This window comes from Scyliorhinus torazame, chromosome 10 (assembly GCF_047496885.1).
Source record: "Scyliorhinus torazame isolate Kashiwa2021f chromosome 10, sScyTor2.1, whole genome shotgun sequence".
Lineage (NCBI taxonomy): Eukaryota > Metazoa > Chordata > Chondrichthyes > Carcharhiniformes > Scyliorhinidae > Scyliorhinus > Scyliorhinus torazame.
Window position 1 is genome coordinate 147,586,854 of NC_092716.1, and position 26,595 is coordinate 147,613,448.

Genomic DNA, 26,595 nt, shown 5'->3' on the forward strand with positions numbered 1-26,595 from the left:
AGAGGGGGTGCTCAATGACCTTTGAAGTGGTAAATTGGGGCAGTGGGGTGGGGGTGGGGGGGTCCCCGGTGGCCGTGAAGGGGGAGCGAAGGTGGGGTTGAAGGATCGGGGTGGCATTTAAAAATGGCACCCCGATCCCCGAGTCATCTGAGCTAAGTGCAGCCTTGGCAGGGCGTCCCCCACCGAGGCCAAATAAAATGGCAGAATCCCATTAGATAGCGGGGCAATGCCAAGAAACACTCTGTTACATGCACCCAAATGGGACTCTGTTTTCTGCACCTTAAACCGCACCCATAATAACCATTATTGCACTTCAAGTGTAATTGATTTGGTGTAAATTATTTTGGAAAAACCTGAGGATGTGAGAAAGTGCTGTGGGCATGTAAGTTTCTCAATTATTTAGATATCTCACAGTCAGCTGAGCTGATGGCATAATGGTGATGATACTGGAATAGGGGCCGGTTTGGCTCAGTTGGCTGGACGACTGGTTCTTGATGGTACCTCTCCAGGGCGTTAAGGTAGTGTCTGTACATAATCCAAGTTTCTGAGCCTTGTAGTAGCGTTGGGAGATCGACCGCCTTGTGCACGAGGATGTTGGTGTCAGCACGGATGTCGCAGTCGTCAAAGACTATCGTCCTTAGGCATTGAATCATAGAATTTACAGTGCAGAAGGAGGCCATTCGGCCCATCGAGTCTGCACCAGCCCTTGGAAAGAGCACCCTACTGAAGCCCACACCTCCACCCTATTCCCGTAACCCCACCTAATCTTTTTTGGACACTAAGAGGCAATGTAGCATGGCCAATCCACCTAACCTGCACATCTTTGGATTGTGGGAGGAAACCGCAGCACCCGGAGGAAACCCACGCAGACATGGGGAGAACGTGCAGACTCCATACAGTGACCCAAGCTGGGAATCGAACCTGGGACCCTGGAGCTGTGAAGCAACAGTGCTAACCACTGTTCTACCATGCCGCATCTGAAGGAGGTGCTCGCAGATTGTATACAATGTTGGATCTCCATATCTATGTCAACTTTCAAGGAGAAGTGGCTCCCTAGGTTTGGGAAATGTCCCGTGTTTGGTAGGGTCTCCATTAATTTTGATTTTCAGAGACACTGGATCATGCCCTGGGGTGGGTTGGTAAAGGATTTGAGTCTTCCTGGAGATTCTCTTCCGTGAGAGAGGGGATGGAGATGACGTCCACATGGTGAAATTCTGCGAGCAATGCCAGTGTCGTTTTCTTCTTGGGTTCAACCAGCTGAGGTTGAAAAGTCGACATACTGTAGCTGATGTCCATTCCACTGGGAAACTTGCTCTTGACAAGGTGAAGGATGGTGGCGATGAAGATAGACGAAAGGGTGGGGGCGATGACGTATCCCTGCTTGACTCCAGTCTTGATGTCAAAGGTCTCTATCTTATTTCCGTCAATGAGGACTGTCACCGACATCTTGTCATGGAGGAGATGGAAGCCATTGATGAATTTCTCTGGACAGCCAGCCTTTGACAGGATCTTTCTAGCCTTTCCCGATTGTTTGAGTCAAAAGCCTTGGTCAGATCAATGACAGCCATGTAGAGTGGTTGACGTTGCTCCGGCATTCCTTCTTCAAGTTTGAAAATCTCCACTGGGATCCCATCCACTCTGCGGCATTCTGGGTAGTGCATGTCCATTTGGTCAGAAGCCACACTGGCTTTCCAGAAAGATTTCTTCAGAGACTGGGGGAAGGCGGATTTGGGCGATGACCTTCCTGGCGCTGGAGAGTAGGGATTCCTCAGTAGTTTCCATAGTCTGCTTTGTCTTCTTTCTTGAAGCTGGTGGTCATAACGGCATCCCTGAGGTTGGCAGGACCTTCTTCTCCTCTGTCCCAGATTTTCAGCCACAGCTGGTGGAGATGACGGGTGATCTCTTCTCCAAGTTTGAAAATTTCTGCTGGGATCCCATCCACTCTTCATCTTTTTCATTCTTCATGTGTTTATTGGTGACTTCGACTTCATTAAGGCTGGGTGGGAGTCCAAGATCATCTTTGATAGGCAGTTAGGGAATTTCCTCAAACAGAAAATAATTGATCGTTTATGAGTTCTTTGAAGAGTCCTTTCCAGGTTGATGTTTCCTCTGACTCTCTAGTGAGTTCCATCCTTACTCTGCACCGGTTTGAGGCCGAGGGTATTGGGTCCATATATTGCCTGGTGGCACTGAAGCAGTTGTAACAATATGTATATTGTACGGGAGATAAAGAGTTAACAATTTGATGTAAATACTTCTGGCCACCAGATGGTGATCAAGAGCAGTCACATATATAACCCTTGATTCCAGGAGAGGTGTTTAGGAATGAGGTAGAGTAGTTGTGTATTTGAGAATTCTCCAATTAGAGTTAGCATAGTTTATTTGAGCAACCTTATACTTTCAGAATACGCTTGACTCTTATTTAAGTAGTATTAATAAATCAGCTTTGTTAATTTACTTAGCTTGATGTTCTTTGTTCAACGCTACGCATTCAAGGTATCCAGACAAAGAAAACAGATAACAGCACAGAGGTTAGTGCCATGCTTGTCAGCGTGGTGTTGCAGCTCCTTAGCTTTCCCGTTGGTTCTTGATTTCCATAGTTCTTCTGTGTACCTCCACCTTGGCTAATTGATGAGCTCTCCTCTTTGCCTTGCTGGTTGTGTGGAGAGCTTTCCTCTTCTTGTCGATGAGGCCTTGGATGTTGGGGTCGCTCTCATCGAACCAGCCTTGGTGTTTGCTGGTCTTGTAGCTGATGGTCTCTTCATAACTCGAGATGATGGCTATCTTCAGCTCTAATTAAATACATACCATATGAAAACAATCCTCTCCACTACTGTGTATTTTACATCCTAAATCCATTTACAATTTACAATTTTATCTCAATTTTCTATTCAATTAACTTTATAACAATTTCTATTCAGATTTAGCATTACACAATTTGCAATGCTAGCACATAATCCTATCCTTATTAAGCGATAATGAGTAACACTAAAAGAAGCAGCAAATGAGGTAGTAGATGCAAAGGTGTTAATTTTCCAAAATTCGTTAGATTTTGGAAGGTTGCATCAGAGTGGAAAGTGGCAAATATGACCCCTCCATTCAAGAAGGGAGGCAGAAAACAGGAATCCATAGACTAGTTAGCTTGATGTGGGAAAGGTATTAGAATCAATAATTAAATTTAAAAATTTTTGAGTACCCAATTATTTTTTTCCAATAAGGGGCAATTTGGCGTGGCCAATCCACCTAACCTGCACATCCTTAGTTTGTGGGGGTGAAACGGGGAGAATGTGCAAACTCCACACAGACAGTGATCCAGGGCCGGGATCGAACCCAGGTCCTCAGTGCTGCAGGCAGAAGTGCTAACCACTGTGCTACCACGCCGCCCCAGAATCAATCTTTAATGAGGTTACAGCTGGGCATTTAGAGAAATTCAAGGTAATCGGGAGGGTCAGTATGGTTTTGTGAAAGGGAAATCATCTTTAACCAATTTATTAGAGATTTTTTGAAAGAGTAACATGCATTGTGGGTAGACCTCTAGATATACTCCACTTGGATTTCCAGAAGGCATTTAATAAGATGCGTAAAGTAAAAGCTCATGTTGTCGGGGATAAAGTATTAACATGAATAGAAAATTGGTTGGCTGGCAGATAACAGAGAGAATGCATAAATGGATCTTTTTCTGATGGGCAGGATGTGACGAGTGGGGTCCTGCAGGGGTCTTCGCTAAGCCTCAACTTTTTATAATTCATATCAATGACTAAGATGAGTGGAGTGAAGACATGGTAGCTACATTTGCAGATGACACAAAGATAGGTAAGAAATTATGTATGTACGAAGATGTACTCCTTTGTTTTACCGCTGTGTTAACTAAGAAGATTGAAGAGGAGAGCTGTCAGGGCAAGTGAAAGGGAATTGGTCTATTTTTTGAGTGTCAGATTGCCACAGTTTCTACTGTGAATAACAACTAATGACAAAACCTAGACATCAGCTGGCAGATGACAAAGTCAGAACATTAAAAAGGCAGATGGATAGTTTGACTGAAATATTCAGAGAGTAACGGCTTCGCTAACATCTGAGAAACTTTACAAGCAAGATTTATGATCAGAGTGACAATCGGTGCAGATCCAACTTTCACATGGAACTGTGTTTTATGTGTGTTATTATTTTTAAACAATAAAAAAGCACGTGAGAGTGACAAGAATCTGAGTCTGCAGTTATCAGGCAGGCCAAGTATGAAATGTGAAATCATGGCATTTGGAGAGAATTGGATAAACAATTAAAGAATGTGGGGAAAGAATTGGAAAATAGGATGCGAGAAATTAGCTGCATTCTGAGGCTGGCGCAGATATGATGGGCTGAATGGCCTTATCTATTAAAATTACTAGAATTCTGTCGCCTTAATGGAGTTGATTCTGAAGCGTGAATTATGTGCTGGGGAATGAAAGCAACAGTTTTGTAGACTATATTTCCTAGCCCCTCATGTCGGTGAGAATTTCCAGTCCCACCGATGTGAACGGAGATTTCAATGGCTCGCCATTGCGTGGGAACCCACCACTGGGCGGGGTGGGGTGGGGGGTTGGTCTGGAAAATTCCAGCCATAAGGCGGGGTTTTTAATCCCGGGGCACCTGTTTCACATTCCCTGAGAGGATGGAGAATTGGGCGTCTGGGCAAAATCGGGATCGAAGTCAGGTGATGATCCGAATGCGATGCTCCGATCGCCGGAATCGAGGTCCACGACCACCCACCAGCGGGAGGATGTAAATTATTGCAAATAGTCCTAATGACCCATTTGCATCCAATTAGCGGGCCCGGCACCTTAGGCTCCGGCTCTCCATGAATCCGCGGTCACGGCGATTGGGAATCATGTGGGCGCGGATCACTAGTGGTCTTTAACAACATGGCCCTGGCAAGGTGGACTTCACAGTATTAAGGGGTAAACTTGGCCCACTGTGAGATCCACTAGACCAGAGCCACGCTGGTAGAGACCATTGGCTAATCCCAATGCGCTGCCTGCACACAACACCTCTACCAGTCCCCCCACTGCAGTCCCCTCAGGGACCCCTGTAATATGGTGATCCTCCCAGGGACCCCTGCAAAAGAGAAACATCCTCCAGGGACCCCTTGACCAAAGGGACTCGCACAGGGACCCCTGTATTAGAGGGGACCCCCACAGCAACCCCCTGCCTAAAACAACCACACCTCCTCCACCCCCCCTCGGAAAAGAGACCCCTATCTGGAAGCTAGAGTGTAGTCCAGACATGGGCTGTGAGAAGAATTGCAAATATAATACTTATCTTGAATCTCGTCATGTCCATTCCTGGAAGGAGAGCAGCTGTGACCTGCGCCTGGTTACATGTATCTATTAGCTGTAAGCAAATCATAGTTTTCTAGTAGTGGTCTGTGATTGACAGCTTCTGCAAACCAGCTGCAATTTTGATTCATTCATATCCCTTCATGGTTCAGTTGCCTAAATAGTGAAACCCTAAATGTCTACAAACATTGACCATAGCAAAGAGAGGTAAGTGCAGTGCAATCACACACTTGTGTGATTGGAATGCACTTGGTGCTTGGAATGCACTTACCTATCTTTGCTGTCGTCAATGTTTGTCAATCAAAATGGCGTCCTGATAGTGGGATTCCCTTGGGAATCCCTCATATTCCACGCCATGCATAAATTCGCATTGCCAGGAATACGGAATTGCTAGCCAGTTTGCACTCCCAGCGGGATCATAAACCAATTGCGATTCACCAATGGCGGGAGAACATCATTGCCCAAATGGAGAATCCGGCCCGTGATTTATGACCCACGCTCCCTGGAGGTGTAACATTCCCATTGAAAACCTGGAGTTGCAAAAGGAGCTTTCAAAATGCACATACAGACATTCAACCAAATTGACCCAAATCAATCTCACAGCAGCTTAACCATGTAGATAATAGATTTTAAAAAATAAACCTTGTACCATTGATTGCAACCAATCCAAGTTACAACGAAGATGCATCAGCCAGCCAGTCAGTTTTCAGTGATAGCCACTTGTTTTTCTGAAACTTACTTTCACTGGCTAAGGTGTCAAAGGTTGAATTCTCAATTACAATCAGCCTACTGGATCCCAGGTACTGTTTGAGCAACTTACCATTCAAAATAAATTGTTCATTAACGTCACGTATGAATTAGGTATGCAATAATAATAAACAATAATCAAACATATATTTCACAGCAGAACGTGCAACAAAAACCTTTGGCTTTTTAGTCAAAGAAACTAAAACGTTTGGCAGGATTCTCCATCAGCCAAAATCAGGAAAGGCGATTGGGTGGGGAATTGGTTTTGACGCCAAAATCGTGGGCGGTCTTCTGGGGTGGGATTCTCCGACTCCCCCCCCAGGCCGGAGAATCGCCGGGGGGGGGGGGGGGGGGGGGGGCGGCGTGATTCCCGCCCTGCCGCCCCGCGCCAGCTGCTGGATTGTCCAGCGCCGTTTTTTCGGTGGGGGAGAGATTTGTGTCGCGCCGGTCGGGGGCCGTTGGCAGCAGGCCCCCGGCGATTCTTCACCCCACGATGGGCCGAGCGGCCGCCCATTTCCGGCCGGTCCCGCCGGCGTAAATCAAACCAGGTCCATACCGGCAGGACTTGGCTCTGCGGGCGGCCAGCGGAGTCCTAGGGGGGCACGGGAGGATCTGGCCCCGGGGGGTGCCCCCATGGTGGCTTGGCCCGCGATCGGGGCCCACCGATCCACGGGCGGGCCTGTGCCGTGGGGGCACTCTTTCCCTTCGTGCCGGCTGCTGTCAACCTCTGCCATGGCCGTCGGGGAGAAGAACCCCCCCAGCGCATGCGCTGGGATTACGCCAGCACACGATGGCACTCCCACGCATGCGCCAACTCGCACCGGCCGGAGGAGGCCCTTCGGCCCCTGTTGGCATGGCACCAAGCCCTTCGGCTCCGGTTGGCGCGGTGCTAACCCCGCCGGCGCCAGCCTAGCCCCTGAAGGTGCGGAGGATTCCGTACCTTCCGGGCGGCCCAACGCTGGAGTGGTTCACGCCACTCCTCGGCGCCGGTACGGCCCGACCCCCCAGATAGGGGAGAATCCCGCCCCTGGTTCATGCCAAATCGCAATTCTCCGGTGCCTCGACCGCGGCGTCAATGTGTTCCACTCCGCACTTCCAGCAAACAGTTTGCATTTCATTAGCAGGCCTGATCCGGTCTTCTCCAGGGCCTCCGCGATTCTCCACCTCCACCGGGGGGAAATCCTGGCGGCGAGGTTCACTTGTGCTTTAAAAAATCGGAAAACAGGCGACGTGGTTGCTGAGAGGGAGAGAGGGGTTATGGAACGTGTCCAACCTTACTACAGTGTACTGACAGTCGTGCTGCTGTCCGGGGGGCATCTGCCAGGACTGAGGAGAGTAGCGCAGGGTGTCAGGATGGGCACGGAACACCATTGCTACAATCTGCAAGGCAGCCATGCAGCTGTGCACGCCGCTGACTGCTCACTGTGAACTTAGTGCTATGGACCGTATCAGTGTCCCTTCAGCACAGCCCCCCTAGGTACCCTCTGGCTCCAGCAGACCGATCAATGGGATGGGTGCACTCCAGCGCAACCAGTGCCACCTTGTTGGCTGGGTTGAGTATGTGTGGGGAGTGAAGTATATATATGCGGCTGCAGCTTGCCGGCCTCCTGTGTGTGAATCTCAAACCCGGTGAATCCGGCACCGTTTCTCATTGGAATCAATTGTGGTCCACACGGTGCTGGTGCTAGCCCCTGAATGGTAACTGAATCGCTCCAGGTGCTGCACCAGTTTTGCTGTCACAGAAATCTATGAATCCTGCACCGGGTCAAGACTTAGGGCAGGATTGTAAGTTTCTGAGGCTCAGGGTGGGATTCCCCGTTGTCCAACGCCGATATAATAATCGGCGATCGGGCGGGGAATCCCTGTTTATGACCAAATCGGGGCAGCGCCTGTCTTCGGATACTCTGCCCCCTCCAAACCGGCGTCATCGAGGAGTCCGCCGCACGTCATTGGGACGGCCTCAGGAGGTTATCCGTGAGGTCCTCCTCCGAAGCTCCGCCCCGATGGGCCGAGTTCCCGACCGCGCGAGGCACCTGTCGTCTCAGTTTTCATGAACCCGGTGTGGCGGCTGTGGGCTGTGTCCAGTGCTGCAACAGTCAGGGGGAGCCATGCTGCCGGCCGGTGGGGCTTCGGTGAGGGCTGGGGGGACTGGTGGGGGACGGCCCGGGGGTGGTGAGAGGGTGTCCAAGGGGGCACTATCTGGCAGGTCGGGTCTGCACGCAGCCGCCGCCATGTTGTACGGCGTGACCGCTGCAGGTACTCGCCATGCGCACGAGCGACCATGGACTCGACAATTCTCCAGGCGTTTATATCAGGGAGGTTGTGCGTTTTACATGGCACGGCTGCTAGCCACTGACCGGTCGGAGGATGGGTGCGGAGGCGGCACCAACGTTTTTGTCGTAAAACCAGACACAGCCTCCGGCCACAGCCTCAAAATTGGAGAATCCAGCCCAAAGTGTTGACGGCGGCGCAGAATTTGTGGAGTTCCAAGATTCACCGATGCTGAGCTGGAGGCACTCCTGGATACAGTGGAGGAGAGGGGATGGCTCTGTGTCCCGGCCAGGGAAGGAGAGGCTCCAGTGGCAGAGGCAGTCAGCGCCATGGGCAACACCATCCGGACTGGCAAGCAGTGCCGAAAAAAACTGCCGATCTCCTCAGGGCGGCCAGGGTGAGTAGGTAGCACTGTGCCACTAGCACCAAACCCCATCCCACATACCCATAACCAACACCCCCCCCAACCCGGAGGGTGTCCGATCCCTCGCCCTGCACCACATGCCTGCACCCATACCGGCCACCGGGTGCCCTGGCTACTGAGGCCACCAGCTAGCTACTCCTTCAGCTGCATGCGTCGGACTGTCTAACACTGTCATTTTCTGAAGCCCCCCCCGCCCCCCGCCTCCCCCCACCCCAGGAGAAGGCCACCCACAACCGGCGGGAGCAGGATGAGAAGGTGACGGGGCCCGTGCCGGTGACTCCCGCAAGGGAAGTTCCGGAACACCACAGCACCTTGGACTCCTCCCCCCTCCTGCCACTGGTGCATCTGGTGGGCAGAGGGCGGAACAGGGCGGCACCACGTCATCTGGAATACCCGAGCAGCAGCCAGGCCCATCCAGGCCCGGTCGTCCCAGAAGACATCCGCCAAAGGGAACGCAGCTCACAGGGTGGAAACAACAGCAGGCCGCCTCCACTACTGCAGTACCATCTGGGAAACCACCTAGATGTAACATTAAGGCCCGTAAGGCCAGAAAGTTATACACTAGTTAAGTTGGCACGGGTGCAGGGTACAGTTTAGTTATAGGGGCTTGATGCACGATCAATTACACAAAGACGAGAGTAGGATGTAATTGAGGCTTTATTACACTGAGATGTGTGGCCTCCTACAGCAGCTGACGAAATGGCTGCTGTACTGGGAGCACACATATTTATACTCCACCTACTGGGTGGAGCCAGCAGGCAGGGATCTAACCCCGTACCTGTAGTACAGGGGCCTTACCGTAAAGCACCGATATCAACATCCTATAAAAACAATATATACATCAGTGGTGACTACCACATTCACCTCCTCTTAAAAAAAATGAGTCCGGCGGGGGTGGTGGAGAACTATATACAGAAAGTTGTGTTTTAAGAGTACAGATAATATTACAAATTCAGGCGGTCCGGTGCCTTGATCTGTCGTTGAGAGCACCGCAGTGCTGGTGGTGACTCCGGCAGCAGCTTGGTCTTTGGTGACTCTGGGAGCGTGTCGAAATCCTCTTCATCCCTGGGTGTGAGCAAGGGTAGGATGGATTGTCCCAGAGCGGGGGCTGCGGTGGGGTGCGCCTGGGGGGGGGGGGGGTGGGGGGGTGGGGGGGGGGGGGTGGAACCAGCTGGTGCCAGGTTCCTGAGGGAGACTGTCTTGGCGGCTGTCGGGGTACGCATACTGCGGGTTAGCGTGAAGTAGCTGTACCCTCTCAACCAACGGGTCCACCTTGTGGAGTCGAACATGTCTACAGAGGAGAACGGGTCCTGGAGATGCCATCCACGTTGGGGGCGAAACCCCAGAGATGGACTTCCTAGGGAAGGCAAAGAGACGTTCATGGGGGCTTTCATTAGTCACGATGCACAGGAGCGACCGAATGGAGTGAAGTGCGTCGGGGAGGACCTCCTGCCAGCGGGAGGCCGGGAGATTTCTGGACTGTAGGGCCAGCTAGACGGCCCTCCAAACCATCCCATTCTCCCTCACCACCTGCCCGTTTCCCCTGGGGTTGTAGCTGGTCGTCCTGCTCGAGGCAATGCCCCTGTTGAGCAGGTACTGGCGCAGCTCATCGCTCATGAATGAGGGTCCTCGGTCGCTGTGGACGTCGGCGGGGAAGCCGAAAAGAGCGGAGATGGTGTTGAGGGCTTTGATGATGGTGGCAGACGTCATCTCGGGGCATGGGACGGCGAAGGGGAATCGGGAATATTCATCGACCACACTGAGAATGCACGTGTTGCGGTCGGTGGAGGGGAGGGGCACTTTGAAGTCCATGTTGAGGTATTCAATAGGGCGGGAGGCCTTCACCAGGCGCGCACGGTCTGGCCGGTAGACATGCGGTTTACACTCCGCGCAGACCTGACAGTCTCTGGTGATCGCCCTGACTTCCTCGATGGAGTAGGGCAGGTTGTGGGCCTTGATGAAATGGTAAAAACGTGTGACCCCTGGGTGACAGAGGTTGTCGTGCAGGGTCCGGAGTCAGTCCACTTGTGCGCTGGCACATGTACCTCGGGATCGGGCATCGGGGGGCTCGTTGAGCTTCCGGGGCGATACAAAATCTTGTAATTATAGGTGGAGAGCTCGATGCTCCACCTCAAGATTTTATCGTTTTTGATCTTGCCCCGCTGTGTGTTATTAAACATGAAGGCAACCGACCGTTGGTCAGTGAGGAGACTGAATCTCCTGCTGGCCAGGTAATGCCTCCAATGCCGCACAGCTTCAACGATGGCTTGGGCCTCTTTTTCGACAGAGGAGTGCCGAATTTTGGAGGCATGGAGAGTGCGGGAAAAGAATGCCACGGGCCTGCCTGCCTGGTTGAGGTTGGCGGCCAGAGCGACGTCTGATGTATCGCTCTCAACTTGGAAGGGGGGCGTCTCGTCGACCTCGTGAATCACGGCCTTGGCGATGTCGGCCTTGATACAGTTAAAGGCCTGATGAGCCTCGGCCGTCAGAGGAAAAACAGTTGATTGAATGAGTGGGCGGGCCTTGTCCGCATAGTTTGGGACCCACTGGGCGTAATACGAAAAGAACCCCAGGCAACGTTTGAGGGCCTTATGGCAGTGGGGGAGGGGTGGTCCATGAGGGGGCGCATGCGATCGGGGTCGGGCCCCAGAACTCCGTTCTGGACCACATAGCCGAGGATGGCTAGGCGGTTTCTGCTGAACACGCACTTCTCCTTGTTATACATGAGGTTGAGGAGAGTGGCGGTGTGGAGAAATTTGGCAAGGTTGGCGCATGGTCCTGCTGATCATGGCCATAGATGGTGACATTGTCCAGGTACGGGAAAGTGGCCCGCAGCCCGTACCGGTCAACCATTCGGTCCATCTCCCATTGGAAGACCGAGACCCCGTTGGTGACGCCGAAGGGAACCCTAAGAAAGTGATAAAGGCGGCCGTCTGCCTCAAACTCGGTGTATGGGCAGTCCGCCTTGCGGATGGGGAGCTGGTGGGAGTACTGTGCAATCTGATTTACCATATCAGATATGCGTGGGAGGGGGTACGCGTCGAGCTGCGTGTACCGATTGATGGTCTGACTGCAGTCAACGACCATCTGTTTTTCTCCCCAGTTTTGACCACTACCACTTGGGCTCTCCAGGGACTGTTGCTGGCCTCGATGATGCCTTCCCGAAGCAGCAGCTGGACTTCAGACATGATGAAGGTCCTGTCCTGGATGCTGTACCGTCTGCTCCTGGTGGCGACGGGTTTGCAATCCGGGGTTAGGTTTGCAAAAAGGGAAGGTGGGTTGACCTTAAGGGTCGCGAGGCCGCACACAGTAAGGGGTGGTAGTGGCCCATCGAATTTCAGGGTTAGGCTCTGGAGGTTGCACTGGAAGTCCAGGCTGAGTAACAAGGCAGCGCAGAGGTTGGAGAGGATGTAGAGGCGGAAACCGCTGAACTCCATGCCCTGGACAGTGACAGTGGCGATGCAGTACCCCCGGACTGCCACAGAGTGGGACCCGGAGGCCAGGGAGATTCTCTGGTTAGCGGGGTGTACCGCGAGGGAGCAGCGCCTTACCGTATCGGGGTGAATGAAGCTCTGAGTGTTCCTAGAGTCCAGCAGGCAGGAGATCTTGTGCCCGTTGGCCTTCACTTTAGTTGAAGCAGTCGCGAGGTTGTGTGGTCGAGACTGGTCAATCGTGACTGAGGCGAGATGCGGCTGGTCGTTGGCGGTTGCAGGCGATGGGCGGCCGGATGAGGTGCCCGACGGGCATGGGTCCTGAGTCGGGTAAGATGGCAGCGCCCACGGGCCGCACGTGTTGTGAGTCGAGCAAGATGGCGGTGTCCACTGGCTGCACATGGTCCTCGGAGGGGAAGATGGCAGCGCCCACTGGCTGCACGTGGGGGGTGCCAGGACAATAGCGGTGATTGAGCGGGCCTGGCACACTGCAGCAAAATGTCCCTTCTTGCCACAGGCCTTGCAGAGGGCGCTCCACGCTGGGCAGCGCTGTCGGGGTGTTTTGACTGCCCACAGAAGTAGCATCTGGGCCCCCCGGGGTTGGTTGGCTGCCACGCGGCACAGGCGTGGGATTGGCTGAGGGCGGTCGCTGATGAGGTCCACGATGGGACGGCCGTCTGTGGAGTCCACGATGCACGGGCTCAGCCGCGTGTAAAGGATCTGGAGCTTCTGTGCTTCTGGAATTTCATCTGCCGCAGACCCGATGTATGCTTCAAAACAGGCTAACCAATGTTCAAAGTCCTTTTTGGCGTTGTCTGCTTGTGAATGCAGCTGCCAGCGATCTGGCTTGATGTGGAGATCCATCTTCTGAAAAACTCAGTGTAATAAATTGATGCACAATCAATTACACAAAGATGAAAGTAGGATGTAATCGAGGCTTTATTACACTGAGATGTGTGGTCTCCTACAGCAGCCGACAAAATGGCTGCTGTACTGGGAGCACACATATTTATACTCCGCCTACTGGGCGGAGCCAACAGGCAGGGATCTACCCCCGTACCTGTAGTACAGGGGCCTTACCGTAAAGCACCTATATCAACATCCTATATATACAATATAGACATCAGTGGTGACTACCACAGGGCTAGGGCACAACTCTGTATATATTTGTTAAACACCTGTCACCACTGTTACAACCCGCCTCGGTACTCTGTCAGATGGGTGTGAGGGGTGTGCTGATCTGGCCTGGCCAGAGAGAGGGCGTGGGGAGGGAATGGGCTGACTTTGCACCATGGATCTGATGGGACTGTGTGATGGAATGGCCAGCTCACATGCAGGGAATACCCAAGTGGACAGTCGAAAGTGCTACCGTAGGCAGGAGTCAGATCTCGTCATACGATGCGGACCACCAGAGTTCATCGCAGAGCAGATTATCATCATCCTCTATCCCATGGACCAGATCCGCTGTCATTGCCAATCCAGAGCCTGAACCCCTAGGTGGAGCAGGGACGTATTACGGAGGGAGTTGCAGGCAGGGGGGTGACAGGGGGCCGAGTGAGGTGGTGTGGAAGTGGGTGCGGTATCCGTGCCCCCTAGTTGGTGAACCTGGAGGCGATCAGAGCGTCCCATGCGCGTTGTCTTTGGCACACATGTCGTGCGGCCTCCCATGTCTGCCTGGGCCCAATGTCCTGCCTATCCTTGCCCTCCCCCTCATCCTCCTTGTCGGACGAGGCCTGGTGTTTCTCCTTCGCCAGCACATCGCCCCTCTGTGCGCAATGTAGTAAAGGACGCAGCAGGCCGCCACTTTGCAGGCGGCCCTCTCAGCTTCATACTGGAGGGCCCATTCAGAGTGGTGCAGGCACCTGAACCGCATCTTCAGGAGGCCGAAACACCGCTCGATCATGCTCCTGGTTGCTGTATGGACTTCATTGTAGCAGATATCCTCATCTATCTGTGGCCTTCAGATTGGCGTCATCAGCCACGACCGCAAGGGGATAACCCCTGTCACCCAGGAGCCAACCCCCCAACCAAGGGGGCATTTCAAACACGTCTGGAATCGTCGAATGTGCCAGGATGAAGGCGTCGTGCACAGTGCCCGGGTACAGGGTGGATACGTGTATGATGCGGAGCTGATGGTCACATATCAGCTACACGGTCATCGAGTGGAACTCCTATCAGTTTGTGTAGAGTGGCCTGTTGGTTGCCCTTGCCAGCGGTACGCTCTGCGGCCCCCGCCCAGCGCTACTATTGTCCTATAGTAAGGGCTACTATTGTCGCCCGCCCGGCAGCTCACAGTCGCTCATCTCAGTGTCCTACCTCCTCTCTCTCCCGCATCCGCCATGACGCCGATTTCACAATTTTTAAAAGCACAAGTGAACTGCGCCGTTGGAAACTCTGGCCATCGGAGAATCGAGGGGGCCCCGGAGAATCCCGGGATAGGCCCACTAATGATATGCAAACGGCGTTTACTGTACGTGCGTTCAGGAACGCATTGATGCCATTGTCGAGGTAACGGAGAATCACGATTTGGCGTCAAATCGGCGCCCGCGGCGATTTTGGCATGGGTACTGATTCTGCGCCCAATCGCGTTTCACGATTTCAGTGCCCTGCACAGCATTTTTACCGTTCGGTTTCCCCACTTACGTCCACAGTGACCGGGGCTCCTCGTTTATGAGCGATGAGCTGCGTCAGTACCTGCTCGGTAAGGGCATTGCCTCCAACAGGACTAATAGCTACAACCCCCGGGGAAACGGACAGGTGGAGAGGGAGAACGCGACGGTATGGAAGGCTGTCCTTCAGGCCCTACGGTCTAGAAGTCTCCCGGTTTCCCGCTGGCAGGAGGTCCTCCCCGACACGCTCCACTCCATTCGGTCGCTTCTCTGTACAGCCACGAACGAGACCCCTCACGACCGTCTATTTGTCTTCCCCAGAAAATCCACCTCCGGGGTCTCGCTTCCCTCCTGGCTGACGACACCGGTGCCTGTCCTCAACTGGAAGCACGTGAGGAGCCATAAGTCCGACCCCCTGGTCGAGAGGGTCCAGCTCCTACATGCCAACCCTCAGTATGCCTACGTGGCGCACCGCGATGGCCGACGGGATACAGTCTCCCTCCGGGATATGGCACCCGCCAGTTCCCCAGCGACCATCACCTACGCCCCCCCCCCCCCCCACACCCATCGCCGACCCACCATGATGAAGCTCCAGACGACATGCTCCCGGAGTCAATGAGCCCAACACCCGTGCCCACAGCGACGAGTTCAACGCCCGTGCCCGCAGCGAAGCCGGAGCGGAGGAGATCGCAGCGAACGATCAAGGCGCCGGACAGACTCGATCTGTGAGCCAACTTCACCTCTGCAGGACTTCAATTTTTTAACAGGGGGTGAATGTGATGAACGTATTGCTGCTACAATTCACCACTGTGTTGCATTATATTGTATTGTTTTATGTTGATGCCCTTGTGGGCTCCGCCTATGGCTCCGCCCCCTTGGGGGAGGTATATAGATCTGCAGCCTGTAGGCGACACTCAGTACAGAGCAGTCGCAGGCAGGCACAGATCTAGCTTATTAAAACCACTGTTCACTTCTACTAATCGTCTCGTGTGAATTGATGGTCACATCAATCTTCTTCCTGCACTGCTGCCTTGTCCTTTTCTGGAAAGAGCTGGCACTCACCAAAGCAGCTATTACCTCACAGGCAGGCGTGTAAATCCTGTTGGTGGGTCGCTTCCTGGATTGTGGGTACAGGACTCCCCATCATACCATCCAGGAGTCTGGCCAGGGCTCCCTCAGTGAAATGTGGTTCTGGCGTTCGTGCTGCCATCCCGTCATGGATCTGGAAAAGTGCTGGGGAAATGTTGATATGGAGCTCCCCAGTGATTGCAGTGATTAAGTTTCCCTGGGTGAGCAAATCAGCGGGAGGGTGCCAAGAGTGTGGTGTGATTCTCCTGGGGAGAAAAACATTTAAGAGGCGTAAGATTCTGTGCGAAATCCTGCCGCCTCGGTTTCTCTTGCTGGGACTGATACTTTGCCATTTTTTGATAAGAATCTTCCCTTTGTCTTCTATGGCCAAAGGAAATGGTGATGGGGCAGGAAAGGAAACAAAGGCCATGTCTGCCCCGGCGGATGTGACAAACCATTTAAATTCCTGTTTGGTTCGGCGTGATTGTAACATCCCATCAGGTGGGAGGGGATCGTAAAATAGAAACCAAAGATGTGCCTTGAGCAGGTGTGCTGCTGTCTGAAAGTGAAAGTAAGAGAAAATTTAAAACATGGAAAAAAATAGCGGGACAGAGTTTTCAGTCTGACATTGTTGAACTCAATGTTGCGTCTGGAAGGTACCTCATCAGAAGATGAGGTACTGTTCCTCAGTCTTACATTCAGCTTCACTGGAACAGTACAGCAGGCCAAGGGCAGAGATGTCAGTGCAAGAGCAAAGTGGAGAATCAGAAAGACAAGCCACAGGAAGCTTGGTGTCATGCTTGCTGACTGAGTGGAGGTGTTCTGCAAAACAGTCACCTTCAGAGACTTCCTTAATAAAGGGTCCCCAGAGACCTCCTAAATAAAGAGACCGCCCCAGAGACCCTCTAAATGAAGGGACCCTCCCTGAGACCCCCTAAATAAAGGGACTTCATGCCCCCAGAGATCTGTAAATAAACGACCAAGAAAATCCAAAGTGTGCAGGCTGAATTGTGATGCGGTGAGGGGGGTAGTCAGCTGTGGAACCTCGCTATCGGGCTGCCCACTCAAGATAGTGGCCAAATAGCAGGAATCTGTAGGGGATCCCTTGCAATCCTTGTCATGCATAAATTTGCACAACCTGGACAGGCCCTATAAGAAGCTGCACCCCCGTTAAGTTATCAATAGGCACACAGACAAGGTGTTGAGAGATTCCTCTTTCCTCAATACCTGTTTCCACATGGATATATGTAAATACATTCACCGTGACATTCATTAATATGGGGCATTAGTGGATAAAGTTGAATCCTTTATTGAGGACTGCATCAGCAAGGGGATTGTAAATACCCGGAAGGCAGTGAGATTAAAAGGAATGGTGGGGTCAGGGGGGAAGAGAGATCTGGAGGGCAGTTGATATCTAATGAGTTGTTAGAGCTTGCAATCCTTAACATCCGAAAGGAAATTGGTAAAAGGCCGGATGAGTGGGAGGATGAAATTAAGTTGTGGAGCGGGACAGTTTGGAGATGCAATGAGTTGCTGCTACAGAAGAGAGAAGTTGAGATTATTCATGTGCTGGCTCAGCGGAACTCAGGATGCGGCAGGAAGAACAATTTGGTAAATCCGAAACATGGAGGGTAGAATTTCAGTTGGGATCCACTGGAATAAGTTGGAGCCAAAAACAGTTGCTAAAGAAGGAAATGGAGTTGTGGAAGTGGCTCCCTGATCAAACATGAGAAAGGGAATAGGAAGCAATGAAGGTGAACAGAATAAAAGAGGCAACCCCATGGAGGGAGGAGTAGAACATCTTCAAGGTGGGTCTTCAAGGAAGAGACATGTCAGTGAATTAAACATCAGTTGAAAAGCAGAATACTGCAGATGCTGGAAATCAGAACGGAAAACAAAAACAGCTGGAAATACTCAGCAGGCGGTCAGCATCTGTGGGGGCAGAAACCGAGTTAGTGGCTGGGATCTTCCCATCCCACGTGTATGAATCACTCTGGACGGGATGGAAAATTTGACAGAGCAGTCAAAGGTACAGTCACTTCCATGCAGGAATTTCATGACAGGAAAATCCCAGCCAATAGTTTGTTGAACTTCCATCAGAATTGGGAAACGTTAATGAGTTGTTTTTCCCCATGAACCAAAACCAAGAAAGAAAAAACTTTCTTTCCAAATCAGGGGTTTATCTTCAGAGCTACTTTCATACAAATGTACAAATGGAACTTTACTGCCTTTATCATAGAATTTACAGTGCAGAAGGAGGCCATTCGGCCCATCGAGTCTGCACAGGCTCTTGGAAAGAGCACCCTACCCAAGGTCAACACTTCCACCCTATCCCCATAACCCAGTAACCCCACCCAACACTAAGGGCAATTTTGGACACTAAGGGCAATTTATCATGGCCAATCCACCTAACCTGCACATCTTTGGACTGTGGGAGGAAACCGGAGCACCCGGAGGAAACCCACGCACACACGGGGAGGATGTGCAGACTCCGCACAGACAGTGACCCAAGCTGGAATCGAACCTGGGACCCTGGAGCTGTGAAGCAATTGTGCTATCCACAATGCTACCGTGCTGCCCTTTATGTATCATCCTCTTCAGAATTTAACATCCAACTATAACTCTCTGCTTTTAATGAGGGTTATTCTTCCACCTGATCATTGGTTAAGTCATAATTCAACAGTTCTGTGGTCATTGAATCTAAACTGACCAGCAGCAGTAAGAAATGTCAAGACACTCATCGTGCTGCCCTTACATTACAGGTCACAAACATTCTGCCAGCTGTTTCATAACTGATGTCTAATTCTTTGTCGATCTCAATCTTCTCAATAGCTCCCTCCCCCAATTATTTCCACTGGAGAAAATAGACTTGAAATCATCACACTTTCTCTCTCCCTCCACATTTTCCCTGTTGGGGGTCTGTTGCCAGGTAACATGTTACCACATAAGTGTCAGACCAGTCATGTTGCTCCCTTGTCATAGAGCCCAATGATGTAACATTGCATTATTTAAACTGGTTTTTACTGACTAACCAAAAGCTACAAATGCAAAAGCAACAAGGCACTTGTTTCTGCCTTAGTCCCTGCTATCACCACAAGAGACGTGCTTATAAAGGTCACAGCTCCTCCCCCGCAATGCGCCAGCGATACTCAGTTTTAAAGAGAAATGGCAGTCCCGCAGCCACTTTGTGATATTACCCAGAATGCATTTACAGATTGATGATGTCATGACAAATGGAGTCCATTGATATTTAAAGGGCTAGAATAGCCATGTGGAGGAAACTCTCACCTTCAAATGGTAGGCGAATCTCTTCAGTTTTCATTTTTGGATTTAACTGCTTTGTGTTCGCCAACTGTCATTACCAATCACTTATTTATCTATTTTCATGTTAACAATGCTGTATCGAGAAGAATAGTTTATAATAAAGATACACTTCCCCTTTAAAGGAAATTCAATTTTATGTTTTCAATGTGATCATCGATTGGACCCTCAGTGAGGGATTAACTGGCACAGTTCACCAAAAATCACCAATAAACGTGTCTCTTTACTGGTCCCAGAGGCAAGAGTAATTGTTGCTAATTAGTTTTATTATCTTTTATGATCTCCACATCTGAGTTGTGACTGCTGCCTGGGTATGTGGCACACACCTGCATGATGATGGTTGTACACCAGCTGCACATTGATGGAGTGGCAGCCCTGGCTGTTTAAGAAGGTACATTGGGTGTCCAGCAGGAAACTTTAATGCTCCATGCCTGCAGTCAATGGCTCCTTTGCCCCCAAGCAGAAATCTGAAACACTGCAATTCCTCGGGCTCTATTTGGCGTTGAGCACCCTGCATGACCGAACTGTAAATCCCAGCCCTTCAAGCCACTGTGTCTTTGAATATCTTCATGCAATGGTGTGCAGCAGACTATGTTATCCTACTGAGGGCTTCACACAGGCTGCCTGGAATGAACCTGTTGCAAAGAAGAAAAGCAAAGTGCCACAGTCACCTTCAATTTGACAGGCACCGAGTGTCTCCAAAGGCAGTTTGACGAGATCTCACCTACGAACATCTCACATCATGAATGAACAATGGCCCTTGAAAGCCCTGATTCTTTTCTGCTCTGAGTCTCACCATTTATCCGCTGAAGGTTTCTGGGCTCCTGCTGACCATTGCTGACCATCAAGAGATGAGACTATTCTGTTTCTTTCCTGAGGAACCGTAAAATCCTGAGCATCCCTGTGATCCCTTCATCCTCTCACCCTACTCGTCCTCCCAATCTTCCTCTTCCCCCTCTGTCGAGGTTGTGTTTCCAACGGAGACAACAATTCCTATCTGTACCGGAGAGTTTTCAACCCTCAACCCTGACAGGACAATATTTAAAAAGAATCATAAAACCCCTCTAAATGAGAGGAGATTCCAAAATACAACACCGTACACAGGAAAGTGCAGTCACTACAGGCCGTTGGGTTTGAGGTTGATGGGGCAGACAGCCGAATACACTGAAGACATAATCAAAGATCAACAAAAGTATTATTACCCAGACCTTGAAAAGCCAGGAGAGGCAGTTACCATCTAGAAGTCTCAGACAGTAGATAGTCCAGTTTCTAGCCATCAATCCTGAATGATTGGCCTGAAGGCCAAGATTACAGCAAACAAGCCTCTAAGTCTTAGAGCCAAGGCATTGCAGAAAACCTTCTTAACAGCAGTTTAAGATATCTTTGATGTGCCAGGATAAAGGCGGTTCACAGTTTAGATCATCACCCTTGTATTGTGTAGTGACTATAGCTGGTTATTCAATTTGGATGATATTTTGGGAACAGGGGAAATCTTAGAGTTCCTGGGCTGGATTCGCGTTCAGCGACGAAGCGGAGAATCCGTTTTTGTACACGAAATTGGGACCGGTGCCGGTTTCGCTATTCTCCGCCCCCTGAAAAGCGGCAAGCAACCTCGGCCCCTGGCCATTGCGTGAGGCCCGCCCCACGATTCTCCGTCCCCAACCGGCCGAATTCCCGACGGCGTGGTTCTAACATGGTCCTGCCATTTGGGAATCTCGTGTGGCGGCTGCGGACTCAGTATGGGACCGCCATAGTCTGGGGAGAGCTGATCGTAGGGCAGGGGGGGCTTCATTCGGGACTGGGGGCTATGTTAGCGGGCGGTCTGGGGCGTGTGTGCGGCTGATGCAGGCCATTATTTCAGTGGTCCAGGTCCACAGGTTGAGTCCGCCATGGAACACACCGCGGCCGCTGGAGGCCGCCGCAGCGCGCATGTGCAGCCTCTGACCCGGAAGTGCAGGGGGCCATAACGGCAGCCAGAGCTACAAGCTCTATGACAGCTGACTGCTAGTCCCCTGCAAGATGGTGAATCTGTGGCCTTTTGACGCCAGTTTTCCTGTGTGTGTCTATATTTCCACCAATCTGTGTGTTATCAGTGACTAGAATATTTACACCAATCAATGTGTTATCTGTGACAATAATATTTACACCAGTCTGTGTGTTATCTGTGACTATAATATTTTCACCAATTTGTGTGTGTTATCTGTGACTATAATATTTACATCCATCGGTGTCTTTTCTTTGACTATGTTCATGTTTGTGTACAATATTTACAAATGTCCAATTTCCATATGTGATTGTCCATATATTTAAACCAGGTACCGTTTGAACATTGCCATTTAAGTTATGAGACTGAGCATTGTCTTGAACTATTTACTCACAAAAATCCTTGCTGTGTTAAGTATCATTGTATGACGTTTTTAATGTACTGTCATCTGTTGGCTGAGTTGCACCAGTTGTTCCTGTGTTGTCAGCAACTGTTGATGAGTTTATATGAAGCGAGATTTAGCTGCCTCGTTGCGCAAGACTTGGTGTTGGTACGAGGACGTTTGCAACACTCGTAACGCCTCGTGAAATTTAACAAAATTCCGCGAGACGTCGCGATCTGTATCTCACCCATGCGCAGTGATCCAGATCTGCATAATTAAGTGAACCATTCAGCTCATTTAAATATGCGTTCATGGAATTCACCTGCCGCCCTGAACCTAACGGCCACACCTGGAGGTCTCGCCAGGGTGACTTTCGTACTGGTTCCCAGAAACGTGAGGCAGTCGTAATAGCACCTGGGGGTTTTCCGAGGCCGCTAGAGACCCCTGAGTGGTCTGGGAACACGGCAGAGTGGCACCCGGGCACTCCCTCTGGCAACTGTGCACTCTGGCAGTGCCACCTGGGCACCCTATCAGTGCCACTTTGCCACTGCCAGCATGCCAGGGTGGCACTACTATCTTGGGAGGGTAACTGCTGGGGTATGAGGCTGGCAGACAGGATGCCCAAATGCCAGGTTAACACTGCCAGGGATCAGGCCTTGTGTGCCTTCCCAGTTGGAGGGGGGGTGAGGGGGGCATACCTGAGGTTGGGGTGGACGGGGTCGGAAACAGGGTGATGCTGTCAATGGAGTGGATGGCGGGGGTGGAAATCGGGGCAGCCAGACAATATGGTTCCCCGATCTGCCAGGATTTGAGTCGCGGTCAGACGTAACAACAGAATGAGCAAGGCAGACTGCCAAATAGATGTGGCTGTTAATTGGAAAGATATTTATTCAGGAAGTTGGTGCTGTGTTAATGAAAGACAGTGTTGCATTTATATCACACCGTTTATAAGCTCAGGTCAAATCCAAAGTGCCTTGCAGACATTAGCGTTCTTCTTTGTAGTGTGCTCACGGTTGTAAGACAGGAAATGCTGCGTCACTCCCTGTACATGGCCCTGCAAAACACATGTGCAATAACTGGATCATCTGTGTGTTTTTCAGACTTGATAGAGGGCTGAATATTGCGCAGTTCAGTGGACTTGAGTTAAAGTCCGCAGAATGGCGCATTAGCGGGGTGTTTCTTGCAACGCCAGGAAACATCTCGCTATTCAACGACACTTTGCCATTTCTTTTGGCCTCGGGACATTCTCTCCGCTGAGGCTTCACTCGTGATTTCGTGTTGGCAAGCTGAAGGTCACCAGCAGCAGGAAAGGCTTGCAGATCTGGGCATCATCTTGCCTGGCTGCCCCGATCTCGCCCGTTCCCCCTCCTTCAGCCCTCACAAAACTTTCAGGCCGTCCCACCCACTTTTGATACCCCTCATCCCGTCCACATGGGAAGGCCCCCATCCCCAGGGCACGATCCCTGGTACTGCCAACCTGGCACCCTGACAGTGTACCTGCCAGTCTGTTACCCTAAAAGTCCTGCTGCCAGCCTGGCACCCTTCCAGTGCCCCTGCCAACTTGACAGTGCCACCTGGGCACATCCTGGCAGTGCCAGGGTGCCAGACTGACAGTGCCCAGGTTCCAGGCATCGAGCTAGGATGCCTCACTGCCCTGACCACCTGGGAGACTCCAATGGCTTTGAAATCCAGGTGAATCCGCCAAACATATATTTAATTGAGCAGGATGGCCCATTTAAATATGGTGATCTGGATCTCACCCAGCGATAGGACAAAACAAATAGGGCGCGATTCAGTGGCCCCAGGTAATGTTATGCGCAGGTGTGAGGGATACAGGGTCTGGTGTCCGGTAAGTGAGGGCAGGGGGTGGGGATGCCGCTGTGGCCGGATGTGCGTGAGGAGGGTGTGGGGAGGGGGGGAGGGATAGGGTGGGGAGGTCAATGGGGGAATGGAGGGTCCCAGGATGGGTGCCCCCTCTGTCAGTCTAACATCCTCTCCCAATTCCTTACAGATATTGAATAGTATGAAAGGTATTTTGGACCCCGTAGAACAGGCTTAGTGGTGCTGCTGGTAGGCCGGGCAGGCAGGCACCGGAGAGAGCAGCATCAACAGTATCTGCAGAGGCTTGAGGCGGCGGACGTTGAGCAGGACCCCGCTCCACACCCTGAGGACCCGGCCATCCATCAGGCCAGAATGACACCCAGAGGGGGGGTCCCGGGACAGCTCAGGGTGTACAAGCTTTGCTGGTCATTCGAGCAGATGACGGACAGCACATGCCACAGGAGGCACCTCCTCAACAAGGAGATGGTGTGGCACCTGTGCCATGTCCTTGGGGACTTGATACCACGTGGAGGAGGAGGATACCCGAACGCGGCATCTCTCAGGCTACCGCCCATAGGTGCATCCAACAGGTCATGGATGCCCTGTTTGCCCGGGCGGAAAACTGTATAAAACTTGATATGGACCAAGCCCAACAAGATGCCCTAGGTCCAGGGGTTGATAGAAAGCATACGTGTCACCTTGCTTTCACCGAGCTGTCGGGGAGTGCCCGACATTACCTGGAAGGGGTTTCACTCCCTGAATATCCAGCTCATGTGCGACCACCACATCTAGATCTTGTACCTATGTGCACAGTTCTCAGGGTGTGTGTGTGACAGCTACATCCTGGGGCAGTCAGTCATCCCTGGCCTCTTCGAGGACCATCCCTGGATGGGCAGCTGGCTCTTGAGGGATAAGGGATATCCGCTGAGGACCTGGCTAATGATGCCAGTACAGAGGCTGGTGACCGAAGCGGAGACCTGGTACAATAAGGCCCATGTGGCCACCCGGACAGCCCTTGAGCAGTGCATCGGACTCCTCCAGATGCGGTTTCGATGCCTCGACCGCTCCAGTGGTGCACTGCAGTACACCTCGGAGGGTCGCCCACTTTGTGGTAGTCTGCTGTGTCCTCCACAACCTAGCACAGCAGTGGGGCGATGTGCTGGAGGTGGGGGATGTGGAACATGTGGCCACCTCCGAGGAGGAGGATGAGGATGATGAGGAAGCGCCGGACCAGCAAGGATTGGAGGGATCCCAGGGAGGAACCAGAGGATCAGCTAGAGGCTGCATAACAGGCGGCAGTGGTGAGTGTTCAGCACAACCGGAGGGCCAGGGAGGCCCTTATGCACGTCCATTTCACATAGAGCATGACCTGGTCCGAAAGGCTACCACCAACCCCCCTCCATTTCCCACCCTCCCAGGGTCTGTGGTACACCACTCCAGAGTGCTGGGACTGTGTCGGCACTGTCAGTGGGTCACTGTCAAGGGCAGGGGGTGTGATGATAATCCGCAGAGAGCTGAGCACTGGTGCTGCTCAATCTATGCCATAGTTTGACCCCTGCCTGTCGGCTAAGTGCTCGCTCACACCATCACCTGACCAGTGGGGGGGCAGCAGGATCCCCATGCCACGGGAGATGGGTCAAGGGTTCAGAGGTCGGCCTGCATAGCGGAAGAGAGTGACATAGGCATCACACTAGTTATGCTGACGCATTTGTAATGTTTCACAGGCATCCAACAATGCCCCACTCTCCCAATGGTGCTGCCCACTCTGTCCACCACCCCCTCACCCCTCCTTACCCCTTCTTACTCCCCCCTCCTCCAGTGCCCTCAGTGATCCTCGACGTATCTAGCCTTCCTTGTTGGATTGCTGAGTCTCGGTTCGTCCCCAGGATGCACAACAGAGGTGGAGGCAGCCAGCTGCTTACCATGTCCCATGGTCTTCGATGCCCCTAGTGGGCATCCTCTGGGAGCTGTGTGGCTGGACGGCCCCGGCGCACTTGCCAGCGGCACACACACAGCCGTGCCACCTTGTACCATGTGCTGACTGTGCGACGTGGCATTATCAGAGGGGTGGAACTCTTGGGAGCTGGTAGCCATCACCCCACCCCATGGGAGAGGTCCGGGTTGGTACTTAATGCTCCCTCTTCCCGGTCAGTGTCCATAGGGCACTGGGATTGAAGGGTGGCTGCTCCTGCGCCGCCTGGCTCCTCATGCTCTGCAGTGTCTCGGTAATGCCCATCTACAACTGGGACAAGCTCCGCAGCACCCCGGCCATTCCCACCTGAGACTGGGACATGTCCCACAGCACCTCATAAAGGTCAGCCTAGTACTGGATCATGTCCCCCATCGGGTTGGGCAGTCTACCGAGGCCCTCAGCCATGGCTGTACAGATTGCGCCATACCTTGGACAACTCCACTCACGCTGCCGATGGCGTGCACCGGGCGGCTAGATACAGCACTTGGGGAGAATGGGATCAAAGGCTATGGGGAGAAAGCAGGATTAGGCTATTGAGTTGAATGATCAGCCATGATCGTGATGAATGGCGGAGCAGGTTCGAAGGTCCAAAAGGCCTCCTCCTGCTCCTATCTTCGATGCATCTATGTATCTATGTAGTGCTACAGCTTCACTGTGGTTGTTGTTCTTTTCTTCCACATTGTGAATTTTGTTTGTTGAATTAATTTTGTTCCTTCCTTTGATGAATTCCCTGCATTCCTTTGAATGTTTCTCTCTGGAGATGCAGTGGCATAGTGGTATTGTCACTGGACTAGTAAACCAGAAACCCAGGTTAATGCTCTGAGGACCTGGGATCGAATCCCATCCCTGCAGATGGTGAAATTTGAATTCAATAAAAATCTGGAATTAAAAGTCTAATGATGACTATGAATGATGAACCATTGTCGATTGTCATAAAAATCCATCTAGTTCACTAATGTCCTTTAGGGAAGGAAATCTGCCATTCTTACCTGATCTGTCCTACAGGTGACTCCGACTCGTAAATGCTCCCTCAAGGACAATTAGGGATGGGCAATAAATGCTGGCCCAGCGACTCTCACGTCCCATGAACGAATATTACAGAAAGCTCTTGCTGTGTGGCAAGTCCTGCCACACTTTTTACATTGACTGTTCTTTGCTCCATCAATCAGTCTGTGAATGGCCCATTCTTGCACAGCACTGACACACCTTTTGCTGGGTAGACGTCTTTTGGATGCAGCCAGTTTATGGATCCT

General features: G+C 51.8%; 1 protein-coding gene across 5 annotated transcripts in view; it reads left to right on the plus strand.

Moving 5' to 3' along the window:
- LOC140430961 (tetraspanin-18B-like) overlaps nt 1–26,595 on the plus strand; it is a 322,769-nt gene that overhangs the window by 181,661 nt on the left and 114,513 nt on the right. The window contains exon 1 of one of the 5 annotated variants that reach the window (XM_072518805.1): nt 18,932–19,159. The exons of the other annotated variants lie outside the window; for them this stretch is intronic. Within the exon in view, the coding sequence (XP_072374906.1) occupies nt 19,132–19,159 (28 nt within the window). The 5' untranslated portion in view covers nt 18,932–19,131. Of the gene's footprint in view, nt 1–18,931; nt 19,160–26,595 lie in introns of those variants that run through there. 5 annotated transcript variants of the gene reach the window in all.